The following is a 22,023-nucleotide window of genomic DNA, read 5'->3' on the forward strand; positions in this document are numbered from 1 at the left end:
GTGACAAGAAGATTCTAGGTAACCGCTAGTTACCCTTTCCCTCCCCCAGCAGTGACTTGGATGGGTCCCGAGCTACCCTCAGGGAAGGATGTGGTGGCTCCATGACAGAAATCCCTTATCTACCCTGCTATCTCCTCGGCCATGGGCCCGCTCCTCGGACGCTGCATCTGGATTACATATAGGCCTGTCATTACGTGAATGGACAAGTCCCTCTCTTCCACAAGATCAGCACACCCTTCTTCTGCTGCTATCATTGTTCCCATCATACAATGGTCTATACATTCTATCCTCAATCACGGAATCGGACTGCCTCCATCGTGTGTAGACTGGTCACAACTTACCTAATCGCATGAATGGACAAGACACTGTCTTCCACTAAATCAGCACACTCTTCTCCTGCTGTCATCATTCCTATGATCTCACTGGGTAAATGGTGTTTAAAAAAACAGTGCCACCATTCAGCCTATATGACCATTATATGTAGGATCATCTCTGGCTTGCTTCTCGAGTGTCAGAACACTAAAGCTTTGTAATGGCCCAGCTGGATACAGTCGTCTAGTATGTGTAACCCAGTAGTAGTGTAAATGGGGCCTTCAGTTTCTGATACATAGAGTATAATTAATATGGTGCTCAAATATTAACGCCTTCCCATCGCTAACACTTATGGTGGTTTGTTTTTCACCCCCACCGGGCTTGTTTTTTTGCCGGACAAGTTGTATTTTTTGAATGGCACTAGTTAATGTAAAATGTATTGTATTAAAATATTTTTCCATGAACCCTTCTGTACAGTCAGGTGCACTTTGTTCCTCCTGTGGCTAAATGGTGGTCACATTTAAAAGACATTTAGCCCTAAGGGTTCCCATACACCTTCAATACCTTTGTTGGGCCGCCATACACATGAATGTTCAGTTTGGATGAGCGTTTGTGTTTTACATGGAGAGAGGGAGGTAAGCCACCATTGGACAGCTCCGGTGGCAGCTTATCTCCTGAGGCACAGACAGATTTAACATGGATATTCAACATTCCTGATCGTCCTTTGCCTCATCATCTCTCAGGGGAAAGGAGAGAGACCCCATACATATTCAGCAGTTTGGTCTCACCAAGATTGGCAGGTTCGGATGACTATGTGTCTATGGGGGCCTTAGGTCAGACTGAGGACCATCATAGGCAGTGGTGCACAACCGATCCTGGTGAGAAGGCCACATTGTCATATTGTACCTCTCCCATGGGCTGCAAAAATATTTAAAGTGCTATTACTATCTGAAACATTTATGGCATTTAGCAAAAGTATATCCCATAAATGTTTGATAGGTAAAGTTTTAACTTCCAGGACTCCTGCTTATCAGGAACATGGGGGTTCCCTTCTTCTCTAATCAGCACTCCAGGGAAACTGTGGATTAGGGGTATTATGGTCCCATAAATTTACAGCCAGCCCTGGACTCAAAGATGGCTACATATGCACCATTCAGGCAACAGGAGGGACACTCTTGCTATAGATTGCCTCAAGACTGTCCCAATATCCTTGAAGAGAAGCATTATGGTGGTGGTGGAGTCATGGTTTGGAGGGGCATAAGCTTTCTTCACTGCTCTAGCCCTGTGTCTATAAGCCCTTGACTTGTTGACACCCTCTGGTACCCAGGACATGTACCCTGCCAAGCGGAGGCCATATTTCTTATTCATGGATGATAACATACACCACCATAGAACTACCGTAGAGTATGAAAACATAGAAACGGAGGATATCAGGTGCAGAACATCAGCCACCTCCTAGGGCACATCAGGAAAACTGAACGGCAAAAAGGAGAGCTCTGTACTTCAAGCACCCCTAGACAGTCTTGTGCCTACCGTAGTATGCCAACCAACTGCACTTCATATGCCACTGCAATTTTTGAGCACTGATGTATTTTTGCGCCATTCATAGGGCATTACAGTTGAAATTACTACAAGTTCAAGATTCTTTAAAGTGACCCTCCGGCCCAGACGAACAAAGATGCATCGTGTAGGCATTTATTGTATTTCAGCCGCACTTCAGTAGCGGTGAGCGATTCCAGAACCTCATTGGTTGTTGGGTACACCCCCCCTTTGGACCCTCCTACGGGACTGCTAGCGGTTAGGTCACGGGTCATGGGGCTCGTTAGGTAGCACTCGTGCACTGCCCACGGGTCTCGTGAACTAGCACGCATGCACATCTCCAAAGTGGGGGGGGGGGTCCCCAACAACCAATGAGGTTGCTGGAATCGCTCACCGCTACTGAAGTGCGGCTGAAATACAATATATTCATCAGGTAGTCATAGAAGTGGTTCGGCCATCTTTGTTTGTCCAGTAGCGGAGGGTCGCTTTAAGTCATTTTTTTGCCATGTAACAAGTTATAATCCTGAATGTTCGGTATTCCCCGGTTTACCTCTTGTCCTTTCTCGTCTACAATGGAGATGTAGTTGGGATGTGACTGATTGGGGTAGGACAGCAGAATGTCATAGTGAGTGAGCTCCACTTGGTCCAATCCGTATTCCTTCCACTGGGTTTGGATTTGTTTGGCAAGAAGAAAATTCTCCTCTGTTCCGGCTAAATGAGGAACCCGACTAAAATTGCTGAAATAAAAAAACAAAAAAAGAATACATGTTACCCTGCTGAGCGCTGCAAACCGCTAACCCGATTAACCGGAGCTTAAAGCACTAGGAGTACAGAATTAGAAAAAAACATGGCTGCTTTATTCCAAAATCGGCGCCTTACTTGTCCACAGGTTGTGTGTGGTATTGCTGTTCAGCTCCACTGAAGTGAAAGGGACTGAGCTGCAATACCACACACGAGCCGTGGACAGGTGTGGCGCTGATTGTCGAGGAAAGCAGCCATGTTTTTCTAATCCTGTAAAACCTCACATCATTTTCCTCCAATGCAAAGGGGTTATTAAGAGTTTAGGAAAAAGGGTCTGCCTTTTTTCCCCACTCCCTGGTCTCTAGGTTGTGTCTGCCTTATTCTTTTGGCTGACCAATGATATTTGATGGCATGTTGAATTAGACTTCCTCTGATCCCACAAAGGGGTATGGGAATGAGGCTGAGCAGTTGTATTAGGCACTGCATCATGGCACCCCCTAGTACCCAGCACACATATCCTGCCAACCAGAGACCATATATATCATGGCACCCGGCACAGCATCGTATACAGACATGCCACTGTGTCTAGAAGACCATTGAAGTGGCCTCATTCCCCTGTGAGTGCCATAGCATCTTCTTTCTGTGATTCGGATATCCAAAATCACAAATTGGTACTAAAAAACTGTCTGGTTTAAAGGATTTGTCCAGTTGTAAATTATGATCAGTGCACTGAGCCGATTCTACACAAAGCAGGCGGCTCCATTCCCACTGGTGCCGCCTATTTTGTCCCGCGTGAAAGGTCTCTTGGAGGGTTAAGGAAAGCAGGCATGTTTTGTGTTTTTTAATCGTGGACATCTCATTGGCGGACAATGGACACGTCACCTGAATATTCGGACAAGTCAGGCAGTTCTTTGGTTAACGATGATGACAATATTCAGCCGCCAATTCTCATCGGTTTTATTGTCAAACCTAATAAACAAATGTTCTTTGTCCAAAGAAACAAACAATACGCACAAAATGTTCCTTGTTCTGGGTCTTCAATACACAGTAATTACACACTACTTCTAATTATAGACAAAATGACCCTCTGAAGCGGTGATCACACCATTAACCCTTTAATACCCACAATATTTTCGGCTTTAAATCTAAGAATTTCCACAACATTGTGCCTGTGCTGGTTAGATGGCTTTTTTTTCCACTTCTTGATTTTCCTATCAATTGTTTTTTCTTTTTTTTTACTTGTTATGCATAAAATGTATCCACTGAATTAAAAAAATAAAAATAAAAATGTTATTTTTCACTTACAACTACAACTTTGTAAAAAAAAAAAGTGCCCCTAGAAGAAGTTGTCATTTTGCTGTCCTGCAGTCCCATCTCAGGCAGATGTACAAATGATGAGAGTTGTGGTAATTAGATGGATCTTCTGGTCACCAGAGGCCCTAGAAGTGGTTCCCCCTTGGCCTATAAAAGGCTCTCGGAGGCTCCTTGTGTGTAGTGACCTCTTCTTCCGCTTGTGTGGAGCTTGTTAGCAGAGTCTGAGAGGGGGCGCATTATTGGGATGTGAGAAGCTGGATGGTCATATCGAAGAATTGTCCCCCACTGGCCGTTCTGACCAGACTGTTAGGGGGTGTTGGGACCAGTGGATATGTGAGGGCACACAAGGTGACCGGGCTCGGGACCCCCGACAGACCACCAGTAGAGAGGAGCGTCTGACCAGACTGTTTGGAGGTGTTGGGACCAGTGGATGTGTGTTGGCACACAAGGTGACCGGGCACGGGACCCCCGAAAGACCACCAATAGAGAGGAGCATCTGACCAGACTGTTAGGAGGTGTTGGGACCAGTGGATGTGTGAGGGCACACAAGGTGATCAGGCTCAGGATGCCCCCTACAGACCACCAGTAGAGAGGAGCGTCTGACCAGACTGTTAGGAGGTGTTGGGACCAGTGGATGTGTGTTGGCAAACAAGGTGACCGGGCACGGGACCCCCAAAAGACCACCAATAGAGAGGAGCATCAGACCAGACTGTTAGGAGGTGTTGGGACCAGTGGATGTGTGAGGGCACACAAGGTGATCAGGCTCAGGATGCCCCCTACAGACCACCAGTAGAGAGGAGCATCTGACCAGACTGTTAGGACCAGTGGATGTGTGAGGACACACAAGGTGACTGGGCTTAGGACCCCCAACAGACCACCACTAGAGAGGAGCATCTGTTCGTCCAACAAGCACAAGCCGCTCCAACCGTTTCATTGTCCACTATCCAGAGACAGGTGGCACTATTGTTACACCACTGTGTCTGTCAGAACCATTTCCATGTGCTTGGCTGAAGGACATTTGGTCTCGCAGCCCCCATTACATGTATGGCCTCTTACACCCACCATTGCCTCTGTTTGCAGTGATGTCCTGAACAGCGAAACTGGACGCTACGGAGTGGAACTGGGTTGTCTTCAGCGACCAATCGATATTTACTTTGGGCATTGACCATGTTCATGTCTGGAGACCTCAATCCTGCCTTTGCTGTGGAGCGGCACACTGCCCGCTGCTGGTGATATGGTCTGGGGGGGCCATCCAATATGACAGTCGGTCACCCCTAGTAGTGGTACGAGGGACAATGACAGCTCAGCGATATGTTTAGGACATCCTGCAGCCACATGTGTTCCTGTCATGGCAACTCCAGGTAGGATAATGCTCGAAACGCACACACAGGGGGGTCACAGGAGCCCCCACAACATTGTCACACTTCTGTGGCTGCCCGAATGCCAGATTCAATCACCAATAGAACATGTATGGGACCATCTGGGGCGCTAATGAGTTTTTACGATCTAGAAGCTCACTTACAGCAAATCTGGAGCCAGGGGCATAAGTATAGGGGGTTTGGTCACACCTGGACCCAGGAGCTTTAGGGGGCCCATAAAGTCTCTCTTCCCCATATTGCAAACCAATACTATCATTGTAACTTTATAGTTGGGGGCCCAGTTCCAGATTTTGCATTGGGGCCCAGCAGCTTCAAGTTATGCCTCTGTCTGGAGTGATATTCTGCAGGATACCATATGAAATCTGTATGCCTACATGCCTGCCCGCATCACATCTTGTATCAAAGGTAGAGGGGGTGCAACGGCATGCTAGAGCCTCCGTGGCTTCCCCCGTATCACATCTTGTATCCAAGCTAAAGGCGGTACAACAGGGTACTAGAGCCTCCATACCCCCCACCCCCGTTTTCTTGTATCCAAGCCAAAGGCGGTACAACAAAGTAATAGAGCCTCCATACCCCCCCGTATCACATCTTGTACCCAAGCTAGTGGTGGAATCATAAGGGGTGTATTCGCTGACAGTTTTCTGCAGCAGAAACTCAGCAATAACTATGCAGCAGCCAAATCCACAGTTTTTAGTGCAGAATTATCCCGTCTTTCAAGCTTTCCATTACAAAGGTTGCATTCCACTGTCAAAATCCGCAGCATAAACTGATAAAGGTGTCAGGGTCCCCGTGGGTAGATTAACCTCCCAGCACAGGTAGCCACTTCATTATGCTTAATCTATTGGGGCTCGGAACGTTCCTTGGATTTTCTAATGTGAAGTTTGTTGGAATTTCAAAAAAGTATTGTAATTGTGTACTAATGCAACAAAGTACAGCATGAGGGTCTGCATGTGTGACGTAGGCATGGCTGGTGTACCTTGTGGAGTGCCTTAAAGAAGGGTTTTCCTGTGCAGTTATTGGGTTCCGGATGTGGAAGAACTGCTGATCTGTACTCCCATGACAACACTTGTAGTCGCTTCAGAGCGCTTGTGACAATATAGCTGTTGGCTTCATCCCTGCAGAGCACCAAGCCCTCCACCTGTGTTCAAGGCCGAGTACAAGAGGTCTGTTTCAGTCACGTAGACCGATTTGTTAAGCAAATCAGCAGCACCAGACAACAGTGGTCGAAGCGGAAACCGCTGCTCCAACCCCTTGTGTTATGGCCGCAATCAAAATTGCAGACTGGGGTCCCATGAGAGCTGCACCTGCAATTACTAGCACCAACCACTAGCTTGCCAAGTCTGGTGGAATAATCCAGCCATCAATGATTGCCTGCTGAATTACGGAAGTAATACTGGAGTTATGTAGCGGAAAAAGCTTCCACTTAGTAGAATGGTGCAAATAAGGGAGCTGGAACAATACCTCTGCAGCGCCACCTATTGGAAGGCAGCATTCCTGGAAATCAATGTCTGACCCTTTATACAGGTCTTTATAACAATGACTGGGAATTGAAAACCAAGCCAGAAAACCATACACAGATAGCTGTTTCAGGGTTTTTGCTCCTCACACACTTTCTAGGTGCTTTCCTTTAGGAGTGAGGATACCCCTTTCCAACTCATGTCTATAGGCCTCTTACTAGCCAAGCCAGAAACCTACTGCATACTGATGAGGGGCAAAACTCCCGAAACAGCTGTCTGTACATGGATTCTGGCTTTTGTTTTTCAATTCCCAATCATGGTTATAAAGACATGTATAAAGAGTCTGACGTTGATTTGGACATTGGGTGGCACATCTGATATTTCTGCAACAATGTGCTTAAGGGGACCAACTGACTCAGCAGTCCAACAGCAGGGTTGTTAGACACATTTCCACAATGATCATGGGGTGGGGTCCCATAACTAAAGACTGACAAGGTTGTCCCTGATGACCTTACGTCGTGGCCAATAATGCTTCGCTTGGCCCCAGGAATGATGTCACTGAACCTTGGACACATGGCAGAAGGTTGTCTGGAGTAAAGAGTCCTATTTCCTGTTGAACCGTATGGAAGTCCCGGTCTGCATCCGGCATAAACATCTTGAAGTCTTATCCCATGGGTACACCATTGGGTTTCAGCAGGCTGGTGGTGGCGGTGTCATGATCTGGGGGGCATCTTCCTGGCATGGTCTAGGACAGTTGGTCATCATACAACAATCGTTGCATGTTTAACCCTACAGGGACCTATTAGCTGACCATCTGCACTTATCCTTAGGTTCCTACGTCTTCCCTGACCCCAGCGCCGAAAAAACAAACCCCAATTCATATGCAATTATGCTCCATAGTGGTGAGCATAGCTGCGCTCAATCCCATCTGTTTAAGCTCTGAAAGTCAGCGATAATGAACTGCTAATTAAAGGAGATGTCCCGAGGCAGCAAGTGGGGTTATACACTTCTGTATGGCCATAATAATGCACTTTGTAATGTACATTGTGCATTAATTATGAGCCATACAGAAGTTATAAAAAGTTTTTTACTTACCTGCTCCGTTGCTAGCGTCCTGGTCTCCATGGTGCCGACTAATTTTTGGCCTCCGATGGCCAAATTAGCCGCGCTTGCGCAGTCCGGGTCTTCTGCTGTTCTCTATGGGGCTCCGTGTAGCTCCGTGTAGCTCCGCCCCGTCACGTGCCGATTCCAGCCAATCAGGAGGCTGGAATCGGCAGTGGACCGCACAGAAGAGCTGCGGTCCACGGAGGAAGAGGCCATCTTCAGCGGTGAGTAGAGAAGTCACCGGAGCGCCGGGATTCAGGTAAGCGCTGTGCGGGTGGTTTTTTTAACCCCTGCATCGGGGTTGTCTCGCGCCGAACGGGGGGGGGGTTTAAAAAAAAAAAAACCCGTTTCGGCGCGGGACATCTCCTTTAATAGTGAGCGTTTTTTTGCATTCACACTGCCCAATTATCTCTTAAATTCGTTAGTTTGAATGAATTTTGAGCGATAATTTGGGCAGTTTGGGTTGCAGTTTGGGCACTCGGTCTCTAAAAGCTTCCCCATGCCTGTACTATATGGTGCATTCGGCACGGCGGTACTCGGTGCTGCCTAATTTACAGCATAGGAACAGCTGATTGCAGCGGCTGCCTCAGTGATTCTGTCACCTGTCCTCCTTTATTCCTTACAGTACATGTAATTTCCAGAAGGTAGGAGGTAAAATCCAGTCATTAGAACAAAAGACAAGAAGTTCCCAGAATGCATCATGTGACATTTCATTTAGCAGCGTTATCTGAATGTATTATACGTATTCTGACCTCAGATAACCGCACTGATAAAAAAAAAATGCCTTCACTTAACTCGCCAGAATTAATTGCAAGCTCGGTGCAGTTAGTCATCAACAATCTGGAGGTTAATAATTACAAACAGGGCGGCTTGACACAAGTTAAATGGGATCGTTACTGTTCAGCGCTAAATCCTTGTTATTACTCCACACCACAGATGCTCGCGGGCTAAAAGGTCACAAAAACACTAAAAAAATTAAAAAGCCTAAAAAGACAAATATTGTTAATTACAGGTAGACGGCCTGCAGGAACAGTGGTTTTCTTTTAACACTCTGTGGTACAGACTGGACTAAGGGTCCTTGACCACAGGGTGATTCTCGGCCCGCTGTAGCGAATAACTGGTTATCAGTTCCTTTTTACGCAATTCGAGATCCACTGCTCTAAAGCTGATTGATCGTCAGTATGACCGTAGACTGGCGGTATATTTCCATGGTCACACGGGGAGATGTACAACCAATGAGAGAGCATTTGCTGGAAGTCAATGGCTGATCGTTGTCCCTTATAGGGACCCTTCACAATAATTCTGCACCATAATCTGCGTGTATTTGGGTTATGCAACGTTAATCCCCAGATTGTGGAGATATTCCGCTCATGTGAAAGGCCCCTCACATTGCCTGATACTTGGATAGACAAGTGTTTGGGTGAATCTTCATGAACGATAATTGACCCGAGTAAAAGGGCCTCAAGAACGGCTCCGTCCACATTGTTGTCCATCTCCAATTCCATCATGAATGCCAGAACAAATAATGCTATGTTTTATGGTAGAACGACCGACACCATTATGGAAACCAACGGACTCAATGGAGTCCATCGGATGACGTGGGTCTCTATTATCTGACAGATCTGTCTCTGACTTGAACTCCGCTTTTCTGTTTCAGTGTAGGAAGAGGAAAACAGGGATCCTAACGAAGCTGTGAATCCAGTCTAAAGTAAATCAAATGATTCCCAAACTTTATCTGCATGAAATAGATTTCCATGGACAAACGTCCCAAGGTCTCCACCAACATTTAGGAGCCTCCACTGGGCACGGTTATTAGACTCCACAAGGTTCTCTTGTTTGTGGCAATTTTTGAAAGACCTAAAGACCTTTTTCTGTTTGGCGACAGTTGGTAGTATTGTAATATATTGTAGCTGTGAGTTTATATCGGTCATAAAGGCTTTTACATGGAATGGTTTGTGTCTCCTGTTTATAGATGCAGATAAAACGCTCACTAGCTAAATTGTTCACATTCACTGTAGCAGAGACTGAAAACGACTGAATGATTGGTAATAGAGATGAGCGAACGTAGTCGTCTGAGCTTGATACTCGTTCGAGTATTAGCGTGTTCGAGATGCTCGTTACTCGTGACGAGTACCACGCGATGTTCGGGTTACTTTCACTTTCATTTTCTTCCCTGAGAAATTTGCGCGCTTTTCTGGCCAATAGAAAGACAGGGAAGGCATTACAACTTCCCCCTGCAACGTTCAAGCCCTATACCACCCCCCTGCAGTGAGTGGCTGGGGAGATCAGGTGTCACCCGAGTATTAAAATCTGCCCTTCTCTATATGCGCTCAATGGGGCCGGCGGCAGCAGCGCCGACCCCATTGAGAACATATAGAAGACAAATCATTCTTCTCTGCCACAGCTGTAACAGCTGTGGCAGAGAAGAACGATGTTTGCCCATTGAATTCAATGGAGCCGGCAATACAGCAGGTTCCACTGAAAGCAATGGGCTGCCGGCGATCGCAGGATGAATTGTCGGGAAGGGCTTAAATATATATGCTGACAGTGCGGGGGGGGGGGGGGGGGGCAGTCTTGCCGCTATTGTGGCTTAATAGTGGGACCTGGGAACTTGAGATGCAGCCCAACATGTAGCCCCTCGCCTGCCCTATCCGTTGCTGTGTCGTTCCCATCACTTTCTTGAATTGCCCCGATTTTCACAAACGAAAACCTTAGCGAGCATCGGCGATATACAGAAATGCTCGGGTCGCCCATTGACTTCAATGGGGTTCGTTACTCGAAATGAACCCTCGAGCATCGCGAAAAGGTCGTCCCGAGTAACGAGCACCCGAGCATTTTGGTGCTCGCTCATCTCTAATTGGTAATAAAACCGAACGATTAGCGAACGAGACGATGACCATTTTCACGCCTGCACGCAATGAACGAGAAGCAAACAAACTATCGTTCGCTCGTTGGCTGCGTTTACACTGAATGATTATGGTTTACATTCAAACGATAATCATTCCGCCTAAACGCACCTTTACGCTTTCTTCTGCACACACTTTTTTGTGGCATTTTTTGGCTTTGTAGAAATTGCCATAATTTGATGCGCTTTCTAGATGTTGATTTTGTTCAGTTTTTGTCATTTGGTTTTCTCTTCCTATGGAGAAGCCTATGGGAAAAGACTTAAAGAAGTAACACTGTAAGCAGAGCGCGCTGCATTTGGAAAAAAATACAAATGCCTAAAACTACTGACCATGTGACAAAAAAAAACGCAACAAAAAAAGGTGTCGGAAAACGTCAAGATCAACGCTATAAGCTGCACGTGGAAAGCCACCTTTATGGCCCACTTTCACAGGATGATTATCGTTTAGATTTATAATCGTCCCGTGTAAACGCGTGCAGCGAATGTACGTGAATCGTTCCGTTTTCTGCATGCAGTAACTGAACGGCGCCTCACTTTTGAACGACTGTCTGCTTACTGTGAATGGAGGCGGCTGGGGAAAGAGAACACTCTGCGGACCGCTCCGCCTTTACTCCAGCAGCGCTGTGAGCTGTGGCAGTTAAACTCGCTCCTGTGTAACAACACCAGAGCGAGCATCACTGGGAGGCGCTGTTGAGCTGATCCGGCCTTACTCAAAGTCTAACAATCAGAATATATAGAAAACATTAAAAGGTTTTTCTGTGACCACATCTCAGGATAGGTTATCGATAGTTGATTGGGTCCACTATCCAGGAGCCCCATGATCAGCTGATTAACCCTTAACCCCTTGGATGGTGGACCCTGTCTGATTGGGTCCACCATCCAAGATCCCCACTGATCAGCTGATTGAAGAGGCTGCGGTGCTCTGTGGGCTCTTTTCAGGCTTGTGATGTCACATACACCAGTCACATGGCCTGAGAGTATCCTAGTTCTGTTCAAGTGAATGGGACAGAGCTGCCATACCAGGCACTGCTACTATACAGTGTACAGCAGTGTGCCCAGTACTGTCATTCCAATCAGCTCATCGGCAGGGATCCCAATGGGTAGACCCCCAATGATCAACTATTGATAACCTATTCTGAGGGTAGAATAGTACAATGCTGGAAAACCTATTTAAAGGGGTATTCCTATTACATAGTGTTATGGTAAATGGCTAGGATATGCTACAACTTTAAGATCAGTGGTGGACCCCGACCAAAGTCAAGTAGCCCCTTTAAAAACTTTTTTTCCCTGTGAAATGGTGCTCTCAGCTACACACTGTGTAGACACCCCAAACACCGCTCCGTTCGAGTGCTTCAATTCCCTGCATAGTGGGTATCTGCTGTACAGGGTACCGGTAAGGTTTCTGGCATTTGGATCCCAATAATCAAGAAGTGAGGGCATATCCCATTCATATGCCATCATTTGCATTTTTGAAAACCCCTTTAAAGTCTGTTTTGAGGGGCGCCAGGTTCTGTAAGTCAGGACAACTTCCATATGAAGCAATGATCAACCAGAAGGAACAGTAAAGGTCCATATATGCATTAGAGCTTAGTCGTCCAAAGCTGCCGTTAATGCCAGAGTTGGGCAACTTTCTAATGTGTATCAGGTTGGCTCAACTTTCCACCAACAGATGATTTTGGGGGCAAGATGGATCAAGGACCTCAAATTGCAATGCCTGATCCTTTTGTCTGCTGGGAGATAAGCTGGCGCCAGACTTGTCTGGTTTAACTCTGTAAACACATGGAGGTTCACTTAAGCTAAAAGATCATGTCCATGGGGAAGCCAGGGGGAATAGTTGTCGGACGAACAGTGATTTGTCTGACAATTGTTGAAGGTGTATGGGAGCCTTAAGAGAAATATGCTTGGGGCAAAATTATCATGAGTGAATCCACCATTACACATTTGGCAGAAGATCTACAATTCCTAGGCATGTTCTCACCATATTGTGGTTTCTTCACTTACTAGAGGTAATGTTTGATATTTTCAGCCTTCAGTTCATCCCAAAATTCTTTTCTCATACTTTGAGACACTTGAGAAGGATTTGAGCTTCCACTGGATTTTGCAAACCATCCTAGAAGGAAACACATTATGTAATATAGCAGGAATAGGAATTTACAAAAAAAAAATACTGTTGTGGCCGCTGGTCATAACTGGTGGTGTCCCCTATCTTCTGCTGCCATGTGCCCTGTGTTGTCTATAACAGCCGTCACATCTCCTGTCATTTTTCTGTTCCTTTTGGGTGTGCATACCCATTCCACCTCTTAAATTACCTTGTGAGCACCCAGCATTTCAGTCCCCAACCATTCCTGACAAGTCCTGAGCTATTTGGAGCTACTCCATCCATCAGCAGGGGCCACAGCAATCAGTCTGCGTACTGTGGGAAGGTGCAAATGTATTTCCATTATTTGATTCCTGCCTAAACTACCCAGCTTTCCAGACCTCTTCAATCCTGACCTCTGATCGTTATTCGACTACGCTTTTCTTGTTTGCTGCCTTGACCTGATCTACCTTGTGAAAGTATTCCATCTGCCCTGACTCTGTTCCAAGTGTAAATTCATATCCCATTGGGCTTAGACTTCCTACCATATTATGATTCCATCTGCCTACTAAGAGGTTGAATAGTCTCTCATTGAGTTCAACTCAAATGGCACGAGGATGGGATCTCCACAGCTGCTACAGTAAGGAAGTGGAAAGTGTAATGTACTTGGAAAGAGGACGGGGCACCCAATGTCCTGTCATAGGCAGTTAGGAATGTGGTGGTGTCAAGCTGGACCTAAAAGTCAAAGCTCCAGGGCCTCCCTCCTATATGCAAGCCACTGATAGGCAACTAACCAACCAGTGGACACTTTGGACAAGGACACCGTTTATACTGGCCAATAATGACTAGGATTTTCTAGTTTCATGTCTTGAGGCCAGTTAGACACAATAATTATCGCTCAAAAGTCATCTTTTGAGTGATAAACGTTACGTCTAAACTCGTAGCCATCGTGCACTATTCATTCATCGGTGATTTCTAGCAAGCTAGAAGGAAATCACCCATGACTCTTATCAGTGCCCGACACTGATAGCATTCTTTTAGCTGGTTTCCCGCTGGCACTTCTCAGCGGGACACTAGCTGAAAGCTTTGAGAACAATGCAGCTGTTTGCATATACAAAATAGCTGCTTTGTTCTCGGAGCTATCGTGGCTGTATCCCTCTCCGTCTGCATAAACTCTTAAGTAGCTAATTAGCTACTTAGAGCTTTGCAAAGATGATCGCTCAAAACTGTCACTCAAACTGCCATTTGAGCGATTATCTTTCAGTGTAATTGGGCCTTTACAGTTTGTCCTGATGGGAATGTCCACCAGATCTCGCAATCTTTCCATGCATATTGCGCATGCAATAGACTAGGCAGTAAAACCACTAGATAAACACGTGGGAAATTGTCTCACATGGTGTGGAAGGAGTCAGTTTGAGGCTTAGCTTTGGGCTCCATAAGACTTTGTTCCATACTTGATGAAAAGATTGGGTGGGATCATCATTTGATCAACCTACATTATAAACCTTTGACCTCAAATGTGTGGATCTCCAGCTGTGGCAAAACCACTACTAGCACATAACTTACAACGATCCCATTTTCTAAGGTATGGTTGCATGAAATGGGTCATATAGTAGGCGGAGCTTATGGAAATTTTCGTTCTCCTTCTGGTTCTGTCTCCTTCTCTCTAGTGTTCCAAGGCACCACTGTCAGCACATTTGTGCCTCCGCAACACAATCACTTAGTATTGCTACTGTATTTATGTTATAAGTTTGGTTCTGGTGTTGTATTTACGTTGCAAGCTTGATTCTAGTAATGTATTTATGTAGTGAGATTGGTCCTGGTGCTGTATTTATGTACTGAAGTTGGTTTGTACTGCATTTATGTACAGAGCTTGGTTCTGGTTTCCCATCTATGCTATGAGCTTGGTCCTGGTGCTGTATTATGCACTGATCTCGGTTCTGTTCCAAGACCCAGATCCCACTGGCCCATCCAAAGAACAGACTTAGGCCTCAGTTACATGGGCGCATTGGAACCCGTACACCAGCGCCGATGCGCCCGTGTGACTGACAGTTAGACGGCCGTACCTGAAGACGGCCGTCTCTCTCCAGCGCTGATCATAGAGCACATGACCGGCAATGAAGCCGATCACATTTTCTTCCTCCCGGCGCTGCAGAGAGACGGCCGTCTTCGGGTACGTCCGTCTGCTGGTGTCAGTCACACAGGCACATCGGCGCCGGTGTCCGGGTGCCGATGCACCCATGTGACTGAGGCCTAAGGCAATTTCATATGCTCAACTCGACTGAAAGTACATTGGAGTCAGGAAGGAATTTTTTCCCCTAAATTAAAAAAATTAGCTTCTAACTCAGTAAGGTTTTTTCCTTCCTCTGGATCAACATCATCTATATATACAGGATTTAGCTGAGTGCCCTAGCCCTTTGGGCAAATGCCCTAGCCAAGTCAGGATGGTTTGTTAGCACCCCCTCCCTGATACCCTGCACCTGTGACACAAGAAGCCTCCTGCCACCCCAAGTCTTGCTCCGTCCTAGACAGTCTCATGAATGCAGTTTTATAGTACTGATACAGAAAACAGCCCACTGAAGGCGTACGTGACCTAATGGTCCCCCCCCCCCCCCCCCCCGCCTGAATATCAGCACAATGTTATTCTTTCCACTCTAATTAATGCAGGTCTGTTTTAACTCTCTCATTCTCAGATGCCCAGAGGGCTGGGAAACGTGTCCAAAGCTCCGTACCACTTGGGCCCGGGAGTCCGAGATCGTAAAACAGAAGGGTGTGAACACTTCTGCAACCAGTTTTTTATTGTTTCAAGTTGTTCCCTGACCACAGTTTTATGATCAATGGGGGTCTTACCCCCACCGATCTCTAAAACAGGGTCCTGAAGCTGCAGTTTTACATGTGCACTGCCGCTCCAATCATTTTAATGGGAGTGCCAGAAATTGCCAAGTATAAGCGCTCGGTAGTTTTTGGCATTGTAATTGAAATTAATGGAGCCATGCGTGACCACTACTTTTTTCAGGCAGGGACTTTCAGGACCCCTGTCCTCAGGATCAGTGATCGGACGCCCTCTAGTCATAAAGTTGTTCCCTATTGTGTGGCCAGGGAATAACATTATGGCTAGACAAAACCCTTTAACTCCTCCATGCCCCGAGACATACAGTTACGTCCTGGGTGCATGGGTTTTGTATGGAACAGGACTGTAAGACGATCCCACGCCATACACGGTCTGGGGCCATCTGAAAGCACTTAGGGCTGCAGTGACTGATTGACCATCAAGACATGCCTATGGTATTGTATTATACTGTATGAGCGATCAAACGATCACAAGTTCTAGTCCCCTATGGGACAAAAAGAAAAAGTTTTCTATTTGAAAAAATAAGAAGGTAATAAATGTTAAAAAAAACCCAAACATTTTTATATATTTCTAATAAAAAAATCAAAACAAAAACATGTTTGGCATCACTGCGTCCGTAAAAGTCCGATTTATCAAAGTAACGCATTATTTATCCCGCATTGTGAACGTCATCACAAAATAAAATACAGAATAACAGAATTGCACTTTTTTGATCACTCTGCCCCCATAAAAATTAACATAAAGTGATCAAAAGGTCATTTGAACTTCCAAATGGTACCACTAGAAACTACAGGGTGTCCTGCAAGAAATGACCATACTACCGTTTTGTGTATGCAGCTCTCATGCAGACCTATGGCTTTACGGTAACAGATTACAAGTATTCTAATCTAGCAGTCATGAGTTACTCCACTTTTTCGCCAACTCTTTTTGCTACATACTTGATAAACTATTGGTCCAATACCGCTGCCCCCTACTTGCGGCTCTATAGCTATTGCAAAACTACAACTCTCATCCTGCAGTGTGAGAGCATATTGGGAGCTTTAGCCTTGTAGGAGCTGGACAGCTACTCTGTGAAGGTCACTGCTGTAATACAAGACCATACTGGCATCTATTTGCATACACAGAGGTGGTTCCTGACTTTTTACTTCTGCACCTACAGATGTAGCAAATGTTAATTTGACATTTAAAGGGGTGGTAGAGCTATTGCCAGTTATCTCCCATCCACAGCATTGGGGATAACTTGCTGATCAGTGGGGGTCTCCCGCTGATATCCCCGCCAATCTCGAGGGTCTTGTTCGTTTGTCACTGTGGGATCGCTTCACCCCTGCAGTGATGTCACAGTAAATGGAGCCGAGCACATACAGTTGGTGCTCCATTAATTTCAATGGGGCTGATGGAAATAGCTGAGTGTCATCCGCTCAGGTATCTCAGCAGTCCCACTGAAAGTGAATGAACCGACCACCGCGACCGGCTCTCCATCCAGGCTCCTCCTCCCTGGCGAGGGGTGCAGTAACCCTGCAGTGAGGAAAACGGGGAACACAGAAACCCCGTTCTTGAGACCCCCACAGTCAACAAGTTATCCCCTATCCTGTAGATCTCCTGTGGAAAGGCGATAACTTTTACAACCCCTTTAACGTGTTATGGTAACTCAACTACAATGTATTACAATGCTGTAAGTTAAGTTATGACAATGAGCAGTCATGTTAATGATTGCTACGTCTGTACATCTGACAAACTCAGCTCTTCTACATGTGAATGCATACACATCACAGTCACTGTTTGAGTAGTTAGTGCGACAGTAAGCTCTACTTTACCTATGATGAAGCCTAAGAGAAGAAATCCGACCGCACCCAAGGCGAGGGTTAAGATGGCACGGGCGGTGATGCCTTTGATCCTGGTGCCCACCTCATAGTCGTCAGTGCCCAGCAGTCTTAGCATTTTGTGGGATGGTGTGGAGGTTGTTGACACATAGAGGCCAGGAGTCGGGAGTCACTGGAACTCCTGCCCAGAAGACTGAACTCCTGCCAGAACTTGTGAAGTTAACAGCTTCCAGAGGAACGTCATCTAATTCATGCTGGACCCTCCCTTCTCCAATGTCCGCCCGGCTGCCTACCAGGACAAAGTTCCCAGCTCATTCCTATACGCAGCGGGGGAAGTACAAGTATAGGATCCAACTTAGTAACTAACTATTAACGAGGATTCCAGATGCTACCAGTCACTGGGATCAGGAAGAATCCCCCTCACTCTGGGGACTAGGGGTGATCAGGATTTTGCCGTGAGAAAATCATGGCAAAATCGCATCTTTGTTCGCGCAGTTTTTAAGCATCTTGAGAATAATCTCATATATCGCATCGCTGCCGCCCGCGATATAATCACGCGTTTCTCCGCGGTCCTCTGCGGTCAGCCTATCTATTAGATAAGGGTGACAGTGGAGATCCATCTGCCGGCTCCTGCTCCCGTGGTATACCGCAACGCCCGTGGACAGGCAGCCTAACATGTTTGACCTCCTTTGGCCTTCAGAATTCCAGCAGTTCATTGTAGTGTAGATTCCACTGCTGGAACATCGGCCCCTGCGGACAGGAGTCTTCTTGTAGTTGTCACATATTAGATGGAGGTGCTGACATGTTCTGACCAGCTGACAGGAAGGGGTCATCAATTCATGTATATTCTACCCATTACTGTACGAGAAAACCCTCGCGGTTGGCAGCGAGACCCCCGCTAGTCCAGCACCCATGAGCCGGCCTCGTTGGAAGTCACTCAGATCACTGGATTTCTCCATCTAATGGGGATTCAGACTGAAACTGATCCACGAAAAACTTGTCATGTGACTTTATGCCGCACTCCGGGGTCACGGAGAGAATTACCATACAGGGAAGCCCCAATCATGAGAGGACCCGGGGGTCTAATAAAGTGGCCATTCAGTTAGCTTTATGTATTAATTCATCACCTGTTTTTCCAAGAAAAACGCAAATCGCATCTGTAGAGAACATGGCATGATTTCGTATTCCCGCAATGTAGCAGCCTACAAACATCGCTCATGTGGAAGAACCATAGGAAAGCACGAGCTCTACCTACATGTGATTTGTCACACTGTTAACAGCTGTATGTACATGGGGTCTGGCTTTGCTTTTAATTCCCGGTCATTGTTACAAGGCTTGTATAAAAAGTCTGACTTTGGCTTGAAGGAATGCTGCCTTTCAATAGGTGGCGCTGTGGAGGATTTATTCCATCTCCCTTATTTGCATTTGTCACACTCTCACACTCTCACAAGCGCCCCTGTGGAAGCGGCCTAAATGCTTCTTTTCAGAGGCTCAAGCCTTGCACAGACCTAATACTTTCACAGCTGAGCGTTTGCTACAATTGTATCCAGTCTAGACAAGCCTTACACGCTAAATAAAGCAGCACAAATCTCCCCATTCCAGTAGCTTGTTACAATGTATCAGTCTGCAGTTGGCACAAAGGATTGACTAGACTGAACACAATTGTATCAGCTGTGAGCAGGATAGAAACACTGAAGAGACTTATTTCAGGCAGTGCTTCATGGGAAAAAAGTATGTAAATTAGCGCAGAAAACTATCTCAAAGCATTGAAAACCTGAGACTCCTCCACAAGGAAGAGACGTTCATCTGTAGAGCGGCATTGTGTCCGCACCCTACAATAACCCCAAACCACTGTCTGCGGACGGGGAGCCCTTCCTCAGGGAGGAGTCTCTGGTTTAGTTGGTAACTTTGATGCAACTTTCTTCTTGTTTGCAAAAAAGCTAGTGGATGCATACATTCATTTACAGCAAGCAGTGATCTTAAACAATCAGGCATTGAACCCCAGAGCATATTAGAGAATTGTAGAATTTTCCATTTTACAATGATAAAAGTGAAACTTTGGATGGCTTTGGACCAGATTAATTAGTAACATGGAGCTACTCGGGGCAGTAACATACCAGGGCCGTTAACCCCTTAAGGACACCACCTAGTTTGGTATTACAGACACAACAGTCTCTTGGGATTCTCAACTTCACTTTTCAAAAACCATTATTTATTTATTTAAATCTTCTTGTCGCCACGGCCGTATGAGGCTCGTTAGTTGTGTGATGAGCTTTAGTTTTTATTGGTACCATTTTTGGATACATATAATGTATTGTATGCATTTTAATCTTTCTGGCGGGTGGGGGCAGGGTGAAAGAACACATCAATCCATTGTTTTCTGAGGTGTCTTTTAGGTGCTTACTATGTGGCATTAATGATATGACATTTTCTCTGCCTCCTCTCCACCCCCCTGCACTATTTTCAATGAGGAGAGGCGGGGCGGGGGTGGGGCTAATTTCTGGAACTTAGCCCCGCCCCCATTCCGCCTCCTCTCAATGCATATTCACACAAGCGTATATCGGCCACAATTTTCACGGCCGGCCGATCTACGCTACCATCTGATGCATTGGATTCCCATGCATCAGACCACACAGGTGTACTCCTGTGGTGTAAAAGATAGCCCTGGAACTATCTTCCTGGCCAGACTATGGCCGCTGCCATAGACTCCTATGGGAGACAATGACAGCAGTTGGAGAAGGGAGGTGGGAGGGAGTTTAGCAGCGTGACTGCTAAACTCCCTCCTCCTTCTTTCCTCCTCCCCTCCGGCTGTTTGCAATGGGAGTGGGCAGGACAGTGGGCAGAACTAAGCTCCGCCCCATCGTGCCCCTTCTCATTGCTGGCTGTGGGGAGGGGTCAGGATTTTTAATGTTATAAATGGGATAAAGGTTTTGTAAAATTATTTAAAATCTTTAATTTTAGTCCTCTTGGGGTACTTGACTAATGGTGATTTGATCACTTATACAATATACTGTAAGACTTCAGTATTGCAGTATATTGTACTTTTGCAGATGTGCCACAGGCAAGGCTTAATAGACAGGAATTCATGGCAGCCCTGGGGGGCTTCACCCAAACGGCACCCAGCAATCTAATTGTGGAGAACTCACCACCTCCCGTGGTAACCTGATCCACTCATTGATCACCCTTACTAATATCTAATCTGTGTCTCTTCCCTTTCAGTTTAATTGCTTCTAGTCTTTCCTTGTACTTCTTCTGCCATGGATTGTGAAGCATATGACAGCCAATAGAGAGACACCTCAAAAAGAAAGAGTGACTCATCTGCAGACAGATCTGTTTTAGGGTTCTTATCCCTCATCAGTGCAGAGCTGAATATTGATTGGTTGAATTAAATGCCTTAAAAGCAGAGGTGTAACTTGAAGCTCCCGGGCCCCGATGCAAAACCTGTAACAGGGCCCAGGAGTAATGCTTATTCATAGTACTGGGCTCCCTATATGGAGAAGAGAGGCCTTATGGGCCCCCTAAGGCTCCTGGGCTTGGGTGCAACCGCATCCCCTGCACCCTCTATAGTTACACCCCTGCCTAAAAGTGCTGACCGGGACTGTAGAGGGCATCTGAGTGATTCGTCAGTTTCAGGCTCAGTTTTCAAGTGTCCAAGATGGCCACTACAGTTTTCTAGCTAGCTAATTCACACTGCTGTCCAAGATGTCTGATTGGCAAGTGCTAATCACACCAGCAGCTCTGGCCAATCAAGGAGCATGGATTAGGTAGTCTGAAGACTGTGTTGGCCATCTTGGACGGACAAAATCTGTACCTGAAGCCGCTGGATTGGTTGGATGGCAGAGAAGAACAACTGCAGGTAATATGATTATTGCCCCCTCCAGTCCCCGACAGACATTTTTTTCCCCAAAACTAGCGGGTTGCTTTAAATGCAGTTGAGCAGGGCACTGGTTCTCATTGAAGAGACTCAACAGGTGCATGGAGACTGAGGTAGGATAGAGCATAACGCAATATTATATGCAAATAGGGAAGATGGAACAATACTTCTGCAGCGCCACCTATTGAGGGGCAGCATTCCTGCAGGTCAGTGTCAGAATCTTTAGGCAAGCCTTATATCAATGATTGCAAATTGAAAACCAAGCTAGAATACCAAGGTAGAATACCTTACACAAACAGCTGTTTGGGTTTTTTTTTTCCCTCTTGTCAATATATACAGTAGGTTTTTAGCTTGGCTAGTGAGTGGCCTATAGATGTGGGTCAGGAAGAGTATTGTTTCTCCTTAAGGAGAGCACCGAGAAGGTTAGTGAGGAGATTTAAAAGGCCATTTATGCTACAAGCTTTGTTCAAAGAGTCTGACATTGATTTGTAGGAATGCTGCCTTCCAATAGGTGGTGCTGTAGAGATATTGTTCCATCTTCCCTATTTGCATATTTCCCAGAGGAGTGTGCATGGCCTTATAAGTCTCCTCAATAACCTTCTAGATGCTCTCCTTAAGGAGAAATGATACCCTTTCTGATCTAAAATATT

At 46.1% G+C, this 22,023-nt stretch overlaps 1 protein-coding gene across 1 annotated transcript in view; it reads right to left on the reverse strand.

The window, feature by feature from the left end:
• LOC136588101 (putative N-acetylated-alpha-linked acidic dipeptidase) overlaps positions 1-17,717 on the reverse strand; it is a 73,003-nt gene extending 55,286 nt beyond the window's left edge. The window contains exons 1-3 of the mRNA XM_066587064.1: positions 17,494-17,717; positions 12,753-12,861; positions 2,402-2,588 (exon numbers count right to left, since the gene is read on the reverse strand). Coding sequence (XP_066443161.1) covers positions 2,402-2,588; positions 12,753-12,861; positions 17,494-17,617 — 420 coding nt within the window. The 5' untranslated portion in view covers positions 17,618-17,717. The remainder of the gene's footprint in view (positions 1-2,401; positions 2,589-12,752; positions 12,862-17,493) is intronic.
• Between the last annotated feature and the right edge of the window lie 4,306 nt (positions 17,718-22,023).

The sequence above is a fragment of the Eleutherodactylus coqui genome, chromosome 1, assembly GCF_035609145.1.
Source record: "Eleutherodactylus coqui strain aEleCoq1 chromosome 1, aEleCoq1.hap1, whole genome shotgun sequence".
Classification (NCBI taxonomy): Eukaryota; Metazoa; Chordata; class Amphibia; order Anura; family Eleutherodactylidae; genus Eleutherodactylus; species Eleutherodactylus coqui.